Genomic DNA, 11,638 nt, shown 5'->3' on the forward strand with positions numbered 1-11,638 from the left:
TTTTTTTAATAATTATATTTTATTTTTAAATAATTTTTTAATAATTTATTTCATTTTTTTAAATTTTTTTAAATTTTTTAAAATAATCAATTTTTATTTTTATTTTTAAAATAATTTTATAATTATATATTCATAATTTATATCCTTAGTGCCATTTTTTATTTTTATTTTTTAAAAATTTTTATAATATTTTTTAATAATTATTTTTTTAATAATTTATTTCATTTTTAGTTTTTTTTATAATTTTTTAAAAATAATCAGTTTTTTATTTTTATTTTTTAAATAATTTTAGAATTATTTTTTAATAATTCCCTCAATGCCATTTTTATATACTTTATTAAAAATATTATAATTAATTTTTAATAATTATTGGTCCCACAATGCCACGTGTCAGCTTTCAATTAGCTCGTTTTGCCACGTCATCGTATGTGTGCAACACACACTTTCAGTTTTTTGCTGATAGGGAAAAAAATGTTCAATTGAAACAAAATTCGGGGGTTTAGGGGTCTGATAGGAACAGACCTTAGTTGAGGGATATAAGTGAATTTTCGTAACAAGTTCGAGTGTCTGTCGATGACTTTGGCGTTTTAAAAAACTAAGATATCATTAGTTTTTTTACCCTTGCCCTTCATCATAAAATATGGAGGGACATTAATGTGGTATAGAAAGGATAAGCAATGTATTAAATTGAAATGAATAATAAATAGGATAATTTAATCAAATTACTCGATTTCTAGGTAAAGTTTTACTTAGAAATACACATAACAAAAATGACAAGTACTTAAAAACGAAAAAAAATATATATGTTGATTTAAAAGTGTAAATTGCATGTCCTTTATTGCCATATTTAGTGCAATAAAAAAACTCAATGTCAAGATAAAACGATGGAAACATTGAAAGTAGATAAATAAGGTATTTCATCTGTTCATTTTTACTTGTCTCTTATTTTTAAAATTACTTTTTATTTTTACTCTCTATTCAACAATACTTGTCCACTATTCACTTGACACACATGTTAAAAAATAAGAAATAATAGGGACAATTTCATTATATCGACCTTTGAATATAATAAATTTATTGCGTTGAAAAATGCATTGAGTGATGAATAATATTTAATAGTAAGAAAAAAATGGATAGAAAATGTTAAATTGTCCATTAATATTTTAAACTAAACAAGTATTATTGAATATCTAGTTTTAGTATAGTGAAAAAGTATTATTGAATAAAGGAATACTTGTTATTTTTGATATATGAAGAAAAAATAATTATTTTCTTTCATATTCTACCCTCAACTTTAATTAACATTAAAATATTGTTTGATAATAGTTATATAACAAACTATAAGGACTCCTAAATCTATTTTAATGCAAGAAAAGTTTACATTTTATTTTGATGTTACTTTTTGATGATATTCTTTTTTAAAAAAATCATGTGATGCAAGTTACCCATAGAAAAACTTATAACTCAACCTCTCGAGAAAGAGACTGTTATAGCAAGCTATGGGGCCATGATCTACAATATTTGGATAGCTAGGAAATGGGAGTGCAAAGAATTTTAGAGGGCATAATGTAAATGTTGATTTCTTAGTCCAGCAAGTGAGTGTAGTAGCGAGGGAGAGGGCTAACATGTACATAGGATCCAAGTATGCCAGAAAATGTGAGGTTTATATAGCATGCTAGAAAATTTGTAACTAAAACTTCTTTCAGGCTTAGGTTAGCTTAACAACCTTTTCAGAAGGTGGTTAAGCAACTAAGTACTCTTAGATATACAAACTGTTGTTGGTATGACAATATTTACATTTTATTGTCTTAAAATTTTAAAAAAGTTCGAACATGAACTTTCACAATTTGTGTCACATGTTTATGTAGTTGTTGTATTCTAATCGTGGGGTAATTTCGAGATTTGAGTCGTAGGGCTTATTTGGTTTGAGAGATAACTAAAAGATTAATTTTAGGACAAGCTTATCCCATTTTGGTTAAAACAAAAGGGAAAACAACATAAATCCTAATAGTTTGGAGCTTGATTATAGAAAATATTCACATTTTACATAATTATTGAAATTTTAATTTTGGGTCCGTCAAGATACATAATTAGCTCTTGATATATCCAGGAAAGATATAATTTTTATCTTTGTAAGGAGACATAATTAGCTTTCGATACATTTTTGTCGATTTTAGATCTGTCGAGATACATAATACATCAAACACTGATACTTTTTTCCTTTGTAAAGATACGTAATTAGCTCTCGAATTTTTTTCCTGATTCTGAGTCTGTTGAGATATATAATTAGCTCATGATACATTCATTGAAGATACATAATTAGTTGTGAATTTGTAATTATATTGTAAGGATCGAATTTGTATAAATATGCTAAGTTGAGGTGTATGTTTATATTATTTTTCTAAAATGCATGAGATAACTTATTTTGAAATTAGTTATTTTAATTATAAAATATAAAGTAGAGAAGAACAAAAATAAAGAAAGAAGAGAGAGCGTAATTACAATTTTTCTTGAGAAATTGAGGGATGAATGAGAGGGATGATTTATAATATTTTACATATAAAAAGAAATTTCGATATAAAATATTTTGATTGGAAAATTCTCCATTTTTTTATTAGACGAAAAGGAGATATTGAGGCCTGGGTTAAGATCGATACCAACAGTAATCGCAATACTAAAATTGATATTGATAATTATAAAACAAATAAGAGAAAAGTACATTTTTATCTTACAGCCCATCAAAATTCTAAAATAACTAAAAAAAAATTATTGAGTAACTCTTGGATAAATTATTCAACTAATAAGAGCTGTATCATCTAACTTAATTCAAAAATGAAACTTAAATTTTTATATAATCAAAATAGAAATGATTTTCTAATTTGATCATTTCTTAGATTCTATTGAATTGTATCGAATCCATTTTCGATTTTAAAGCGAATAATTACCTTATAAAATTTTTTTCTTTTTACTTTAATTTAAGAAAGGGACCCTAAAATTTCTCGTAATTTCTTTTCAGTTATTTCATCTCTGGATAGATACTCATTAAATATTGATAGATTTCATCTCTTATAAATACTTAATATATATCCACTAGATCTTGATAGACATTAATTACAATATTATTTTTATTCCATATAAATGGAATAGTTAATTTCAAAATTAATCTATCTCCAAAATAATCCAACCAACATGGACAATGTTCCGAATGTTAATCTTGGGAGTCGTTCTTGAACACAAGCGTTTATATACACACGTCTCATTTTATAATCCAATTTCTCAATTAAAATAGCACAAGCGATCGTACAAATCGAAGCACATTCCATAAAATAAAATTAAAAAAATGGCAACAACAATAACAACCAATCCAATTTCACTCACAATCTTACCCTCCATTAATCCTCTTTTTACCTTCTTCTCTTTCTCTCCAATCCTCTCTTCTTTTCGCCGCCGTAAACCTCCTTCTTTCACCATCTCCGCCGCCTCCTCCCGCCGGAAGCCGCCGTCAAAACCACCGGACTCCAAAATGTCAGTATCAGTTCAGATTCCGTCCGCTTCGGTCCGGCGAGATTCAGAGACTGAACCCTTGATAGATTCTAGAAATCGTGAGTTTTTCACTTTAGCTTAATTGATTTTAATTGTGTGGACGTGATTAATTTCACTAATTTTTTCATAACCGTGCTGTTTGGGTCAGCTTTCGCCACCTCGATTAAATTCAGGCCAGTTTAATCAATTTTGGATAATGGTGGTTTCCGAGCTAGCTTTCGCACACCTCGAGTAAATTCAGGCCAGTTTACTCGATATTGGATAATGGTGGTGTCCGGCCTAGCTTTCGTACACCTCTACTAAATTTGGGCCAGTTTAATCAATTTCATTAATTTTTTTTGATAACCACGGTGTCCGGACTAGATTTCGCGCACCTTGACTAAAATTCAGGCCAGTTTAATCAATTTCATTAATTTTTTGATAAGGCCAGTTTAATCAATTTCATTAATTTTTTGATAATGTAGTTTTCGGGCTAGCTTTCGTGTGCCTCGACTAAATTCAGGCCACTTTAATCAATTTCATTAATTTCTTTTTGATAATCGCGGTGTCTGGGTTAGCTTTCGCACCCCGACTAAATTCGGGCCAGTTTACTCAATTTCATTATTCTGAATTACTTAATTTTGTGTTAAGTTATTTTTGCTTAGCTCAATTATTCTAATTGCGTGGATGTGATTAATTTGTTTTTTTAATTTAAAAAATTACTTAAATTTTGTATTAATTTATTTTTACTTAGCTCAATCAATTAACTATATCTCAATCCTAATTGGTTGAATTAGATACTCTTATCCGGTGAAGTACTTTTTTTTTTTCAATTGAATCTTGTGCATTATACTTTATTCCAAATTTTGTTAGAGCTAGAAGGATTCATCAAGTTTCAAGTTTTGTCTTGTTCACTACTGTTGTTTTTCGTTTTTCCGAACTGCTCTTGAATGGTTTTACTTGAGTTAACTCTATTGGAAACAACCTCCCTAGCTTCCTAGGTCGGGGTAAGGTTTTCGCACTCACTTCCCTCCCGAGACTTCACTTGTGGGATTACACTGGTTATGTTGTTGTTGTAGAAGGATTCATCAAAATTAGACTAATGTTACCTTGATTGTCAGCTTACCGCGACCTTATTCTTTGATTTTGTTTTTTTGAATTATTAAAAATGAAATTGAAGTTATTAACTTTTCTTTTAAAATAAAGGAGAGAGGCTAGAGTAGTTCTAGCTTCAGAATCTATATATCTGGTTCGCATGTGTAGTTGGAAGTGTGCAAAAATCGAACCGATAAAAATGTTATTGGTTTATTGTTATTGGGTTAACGGTTTTTAATGGTTTTATAATTTTTTTTATTGGATTATTGGTTCGGTTCGTTTTTTTCGTTAGATTATTGGGTAAACCGATATCCCAATAAGAATATTACAAATTACACTTTATCCCTACTTTTATATATATATATGTGTGTATGCATATATATAAACCTATTCAATTTCCCGAAAACCTATTCAAGCATGAAGATTCTTGTAAAATAAAACACATCATATAGGATTTTTGCTGCAACTAAGATTTCGTTTCTTTTCTTGTTAGTTGCTACTATTTCTATTTTATGCATATTTTCTTGTCGGTTAAACCGAAAATCAAACCGTTCAGGACTAAAATCGATAAATCGAAAACCGATAAAAAATATCTTATTGGTTTGATTATTGGTTTAACATATTTAAAAATCGATAACCGATAAATCAAACAGATAATACATAAAACCGAACCGAACTGACCGATGCACACCCCTATGTGTAGTTGTTGAAGGGGAGCCTTGAAGTAACTGGTAAAGTTGCTGCCATGTGACCTCCAGGTCACGGGTTCAAGCCTTGGAAACAACCTCTGGTAGAAATGCAAGGTAAGGCTGCATATAATACACCCTTGTGGTGGGGCCCTTCCTTAGATTTTTAGTGCAACGGGCTGCCCTTTTTGAATGTGTATTTGTTGATATATTTGAGTTGGATAGCAAGTTGAAGATCTACCATTTCTTAATATAATGTACTGGATCAATATGGTCTTGAGGTTTATCCATGTTGTCAATGGTATGTTTTACCAAAGTTAATGTTAAGCATTTAGTGCATTTGACTATGTGTATTATTCAGTATAATTTTAGCAGATTTTGATCTCTTTAGCCTAAACTGTTTTTGGAAAAGTTCCTCAATATAACCCCCTTTCTATGAGCAAGAATTTGTTGTTATACATCATTTCCGTTTTTGGGGCTTAGTGTTCAGTAGGATGTCAACAAAAATGTTTCAAGAGTCTCATCGTGGAATTAGCACCTTTCATGCTCATATATGGTGTGGCTTATGTCACAATAGGAGCTCATTTTCTACTTTTCTGATTATGTGGTTGTTCCTTTTGGCCATCTCACTCATATTTACATTCTCCAATATGATCATGGGCAGGAAAGGGGGATCAGCCGACAACTACTATTAAAGAAGATTCTGTCTTGTCCAATAAAACTGTGCCTCACAAGAACAAATATTCTTTAAGTTCAGTCAGTTGCTTCGGAGTGGATCTAACCCCAGATAACTTTGCTGTTGCTATGGTATATTTTGTTCAAGGTGTCCTGGGCCTTGCTAGGCTTGCTGTTAGCTTTTACTTGAAAGATGACCTACACCTAGATCCTGCAGAGGTATGTCATCTTGATAGAGTAATTTATTTCTGTTGTCTGTCAATCTTCCCTAGTGTAACAAAGTCATTTTTCATCAAATTCAAATTCCAGGTTCTAGCCAAAAGTGCATTTAGTATATTTTTTCTGAACGTATACAGTTATATTAAGTCATTTGAAATACAGTGCTCTCTCGAATTTAGACTGCCACAGGCCACAGCAGTCAGTTATTCCTTCTGTTTTAATTAGACTATCCTTTCTATTTTTTAGTATCCCAAAATTTTCCACCTTCAAAGGAAAACCTCTTTGCATATTTCTTCTCCGTTCTTCCCTCACCATTTCTGTTGAGTACACAGACTGACATTTCTATGGGAATGACTAGACAGCTGTCATATCTGGTTTCTCATCTTTGCCATGGCTCGTAAAACCATTGTATGGTTTCATCAGGTTGGAAGCATATTTCTTTTCATCCTTATTCATCTAGCTAGTTAATGAAAAATTTCATGACATGAGCTTTTCCTGTATAGTGATTCCTTTCCACTCTTTGGATACCGGAGGAGATCATACTTGGTACTCTCTGGGCTTCTTGGAGCATTCTCATGGTTTTTGATGGCCACCTTCGTTGATAGCAAGTATAGTGCTGCCTTCTCCATACTTATTGGTTCTCTTTCTGTGGCTTTCTCAGATGTTGTAAGTTCCTTTTGTTTCTAGTTAGTTTCCAATAAATCGAGACTAGTTCTGTTATGTTCATTGCCTAGCTATATTTTTTTAACTGGTCCGAAGGTTGATAACAATCTGCTTGGCTTTTGACCTTTAATATCAGTTGAGTGTTCATTATGCTCTCATTTTTGTTCAGGTATTTCATTGCATAATAAAACTCTTGCTAATTATACATGAGACTAGCTTGGCAGAAATGTGTGTTGCCTTTTGAAAAGTTGAAGGAAGTGCATAGTTGCAACCTTGGGAACAGGGCCATAGGTAGATTGACAAGGATTTCACCCACCATATTTGATTCCTTGGATAATAGACCCAAGATACTTAACACTCCCAGTATTTGTTCTACTTTTATTCTGAGCATTAGCGACACCTCTGAAAGCATTTTGAGTTTGCAAACTCATGTGATTGCTCTCCGCAGGTGTTGTTGGCATCTACTTTTATAGTCTGTACTTTCTCCTGAGAACTACCATACATTGGTGAGTGATGATTTTTTAAACCAAAGTGATGAATGAGGCAGAAGTTAAGATGCTGCAACTCCTTTTCTTTTAAGGAAAGAAAGGGCATAAGAGCCATGAAGTCTCAGGTTCAAATCTCAGTGGAGCCATACACTCAATGATTTCTTTCCACCTGTCTAAGTCTTGATGGACAAGGTTACTCAATATTTGTGCCGATGGGAATGCAATAGTCGAGTTGCCCACAACTTATGCGGACACCAACACCCTCTCAAAAAACCGGGGGGGGGGGGGATGATAATAACTTACCTGAGCCATTAATTCACCACTATTGACTTGTTCAGTGTAGTGTGGATGAAATGTTATATTCTCTTCGACATACTAATGATATTACCAGGTCACAAGTTATTGCGCCACCCTCAACCATTAACCCATTGTCGCGTCATCAACTGATACTTGTGTTGATATCTTGACAATATTAATGTCACTTGGAAATTTTTGGACTTGATATTTGGTTGTTACCATATTGGTGCAGGGTGGATGAAGTGAAAGGTCGCATAAGGAGTTTTATGTGATAAGAAGGTGCCACAAGAGCTTATAGGCAAAGAGGAAAAAAGCTCGGTTAATGAGTGAGCTTGGCTAAATCATATTTGTTCGTTTCTTCAAAGATAGTGGAGCAACAAGTCCTAGTGTTGGCCAGTTAAGAATTCTCACCTTCAGAAATGGAAGTTGCAGAAATAAGGATGTTGCGTTGGATGTGTGGATATACTAGTAGAGATAGTATTAGGAATGAGAATTCCGGGACAAGGTAGAAGTGGCTTCGGTGGAGGATAAGATGCGGGAAGTAGCGCTGAGATGGTTCGAACATGTAACGAGAAGATGCACAGATGCCGTAGTGCGGATGTGTGAGAGGTTGATTATAGATGTTTCCAGGAGAGTTAGACCACAAAAGTATTGGAGATTGATTAGACATGACTTAGCATGGTGTCAACTTACGGAAGACATGGCCTTAGATAGGAGATTGTGGAAGACGCAAATTAGGGTAGTAGGTTAGTAGGTAGTCGTGTTTTGTCTTGCTATGCGCCCATACTAGTAGTCAAAGTATTTTTCTTGTAGTTTCTTGCCGTTCAATTTCTGTTATTATCTGTAGTTTCTTGTACTTCGATTATCATAATATTTTGCTTTGTTATGCTTCCACTTCCATTCTTTTTCGGGACTGCTTTGGAATTTTTTCCTCAAGCCGAGGGTATATTGTAAACACATCTCTACCTCTGAGGTAGGGATGAGGTCTGCGCACACTCTACCTTCCTCAGACCCACTTTATGAGACTAAACTGGATATGTTGTGTTGAAGCAAGGTAAGACTGTGGATAATAGATCTTTGTGGTTTGTCCTTCTCCGAACCCGGCACATAGCTGGAGCTTTAGTGCATCGGGCTGCCCTTTTTTTGATATTTGGTTTTTACACGTGTTCAAATCAAAGGAGTTACCGGCCAAATGAATTGGGCTAATTTTTGCTTTCTTTGTTTGTAATGTTCCTCTTCTTCTAGTTGGTATCTTAATTTTGCACCACATTTATTTGGCCTATATAATTGAGTAATCATGTAGGTTGTAGATTCCATGGTTGTTGAGAGGGCACGCGGTGAGTCTCAAAGCATGTCAGGATCTCTTCAGTCATTGTGCTGGGGTTCTTCTGCATTTGGGGGAATTGTGAGTGCCTACTTTAGTGGCTCCCTCGTGGATGCTTATGGTGTGAGGTATGCTACTTCGTCAGTCTTTCTAAATATTACTTCCTTTGTCCCATTTTATATGTGACACACTTTTCTTTTTGGTTCGTTCCAAAAAGAATGTCACATTTTTCTTATTTGGTAACTATTTAAAGACGCAATTTCTCTTTTACCCTTATTGGTTCCACCTAATTTTAAAGATAGTGCTCCTTTTTTTTTTTTAAACTTTTCAGAAAAGAACAATTTAGTAAACTTCACAAAGTCCTTACTTATTTCTTAAACTCCATGTCCAGTCAAAAGGTGACATATAAAATGAGATGGAGGTAGTATGTGGTTGTGGTCTTGTGAGTAATACTAATGGTCCTAGTGGGTTAATCTAATTTTTTTTGTACTTACAGGTTTGTTTTTGGCGCAACATCATTACTTCCGCTCATAACATCTGCGGTATCTGTACTTGTGAAAGAACAGCCTGTACGAAGCCCAGCAAGGGGAGTTTCTTTAGGCAATGGCTTCATAGAGAGCTCAAAAAACAATTTTACCCAGTTATGGGGAGCTGTTAAGCAGCCTAGCGTTTTACTTCCCACCCTATTTATTTTCTTATGGCAGGCAACGCCACAGTCAGATTCAGCTATGTTTTACTTCACGTATGCACAGTTTCAGGTTTACATTTTAATTAATTTGAACATACATGCAAGCTGCTAAATCTGATAGAAGTTTGTTCTGATCGTAGGACAAATAAACTTGGTTTCACTCCAGAATTCCTTGGCCGTGTTAAGCTTGTCACTTCAGTTGCATCACTTATTGGTGTGGGGCTTTATAATGGGTTTTTAAAGAAAGTTCCTCTGCGGAAGATATTCCTCGTAATGACTCTCGTTGGTACAGCTCTTGGGATGACTCAGGTACGTATTCCAACACAGAGCTTCTCCTTCAGCTTCATGATTTTTTATCTGCTCTGGGTCATGGTGGTCTGGATTTACTTTTAAGTACGATTTGTTTGTATTAGGTTCTTCTTGTGAGTGGATTGAACCGGCAGCTTGGCATTAGTGATGAGTGGTTTGCTATTGGGGATTCCTTGATTATAACTGTTCTGGGTCAGGTACTCTTTTATCTTGTACGTGGTTCTTTTTTTAAATTCCCACTGTTGTGACTGCATAGTAATATATAGGCCAAAAGCACTCTGAGGCGCAGTCTTACTTGGTTGAAAATCTGCGAAGTATAACTGAAGAGTACAATCAAATAAAAATGCAGTGAAGGGACGCAAAACAATTGAAGGATATAATGGCTTACTCGCAACAAACAAGAAACTCACTGAACCTACCGACAGATGTATTTGGCTAGTGAGAAACAAGAACTTGAGTGTTTTTGTTTTTGAGAAAGAGAACTTGAGAGTTTCTTTCTTTTGTTGAAACAATCGAACTGGACATCATGAAATTGATTCAGGGGTGAATGTAGCTTTCAGTAGCAGCTTCTTCTGAACCTAGTACTTCCCATCTGGAGTATAAGTTCATGTGTAAAAATCTACTAATATGAACCCATAACTTTAATAAAATATAACAGGTTGTCCTCCACTACTACTACTACACCATCTGCTTTGTATTAGTCGACGTATGGAATGCGCCAAGACATGACTTTGTATGCCATGACACTGAGAGAAAAATACAGGAGAATTCCTCTTTTCGGAAAACCTAGTAGCTCAGGATCTCTAAGTTTCATGTTTGTGCCTTTGATCACATACTTTGTCCGCTTGAAGGCTTATGCTCAATCCTCTTTATTTGGATATCGGGATTTTGTTCGCTCACGGCTCGTTCCTAATGGAACTGGGGAAAGAGAAAGAAATGGAGTGAAGAGCTTCACTGTCTGATTTCAGAACCTCGACTTCCTACAATGCTATTCGGATTTGCGATAAGGGCTGCGCTCTTTACGCCTTTGGATTCAACTGTTGAATAAAAAGTCTAAATGAGAAAGATAGGCTTGAAAAGCTCTTGGGTGAAGTTTAAAGAAGAATGGTTGTCTCTAGCTACTCTCAGTTTCATTTGCTTTGTAGTTGATCCCGTCTTCCGTACTGGATTCATAGGCTTAGATAAGGCTTTCACTGCCTTCGCTAGAAGGAGTTCCGTCGGTTCAGTTTGCTTAGAGGCAGAAGCCTTAGAAGAGGCCTAGAAGTCGTAAGGAATAGGCACTGTACCGGCCTCTAAGGTTTGGCTTTTCTTTTATTGACTTTCTTGAGTCAATGTCGCATTTTGTGTGCTTGGTTAGATCTCCTAACTTAATGTAATGAAAGAGAAGATGTAAAATTCAGTCTTAGCTAAGCGGGTAAGAGAAAAAATCTCTCTTTCCCTCTTATTCTACAATATTATTGTTTATTCTGTTAGGTGATCACTTTGCATTTTATATAGCTATGAAAGCTTTTTTTTTCTTTCCCTTAGCAAATCAAGTTTCCTTAAGCATGTTCTTTTAAAGCGGTGAGGCTTTATCTTGCCTTTTCTCTTTTTTTCTAGTGGAATTGTAGGCGGCATTTAGGGTCTAGCCTTGGACTCATTGAAGAAAGCACTTGAGGTGAAGACCAATGAG

General features: G+C 34.2%; 1 protein-coding gene across 4 annotated transcripts in view; it reads left to right on the forward strand.

The window, feature by feature from the left end:
• Window positions 1–3,194: 3,194 nt before the first annotated feature.
• LOC107856924 (folate-biopterin transporter 1, chloroplastic) overlaps window positions 3,195–11,638 on the forward strand; it is a 16,210-nt gene continuing 7,766 nt past the window's right edge. Inside the window, exons 1-9 of one of the 4 annotated variants that reach the window (XM_016701890.2) lie at window positions 3,198–3,602; window positions 5,968–6,197; window positions 6,556–6,620; window positions 6,701–6,863; window positions 8,949–9,097; window positions 9,466–9,711; window positions 9,798–9,966; window positions 10,071–10,163; window positions 10,233–11,621. In XM_016701890.2, the coding sequence (XP_016557376.1) occupies window positions 3,341–3,602; window positions 5,968–6,197; window positions 6,556–6,620; window positions 6,701–6,863; window positions 8,949–9,097; window positions 9,466–9,711; window positions 9,798–9,966; window positions 10,071–10,163; window positions 10,233–10,286 (1,431 nt within the window). In that variant the 5' untranslated portion in view covers window positions 3,198–3,340 and the 3' untranslated portion in view covers window positions 10,287–11,621. Of the gene's footprint in view, window positions 3,603–5,967; window positions 6,198–6,555; window positions 6,621–6,700; window positions 6,864–8,948; window positions 9,098–9,465; window positions 9,712–9,797; window positions 9,967–10,070; window positions 10,164–10,232; window positions 11,622–11,638 lie in introns of those variants that run through there. The other 3 variants (XM_016701893.2, XM_016701888.2, XM_016701889.2) reach the window with 3 other exon arrangements.

This window comes from Capsicum annuum, chromosome 3, assembly GCF_002878395.1.
Source record: "Capsicum annuum cultivar UCD-10X-F1 chromosome 3, UCD10Xv1.1, whole genome shotgun sequence".
In the NCBI taxonomy this organism is placed as follows: domain Eukaryota; kingdom Viridiplantae; phylum Streptophyta; class Magnoliopsida; order Solanales; family Solanaceae; genus Capsicum; species Capsicum annuum.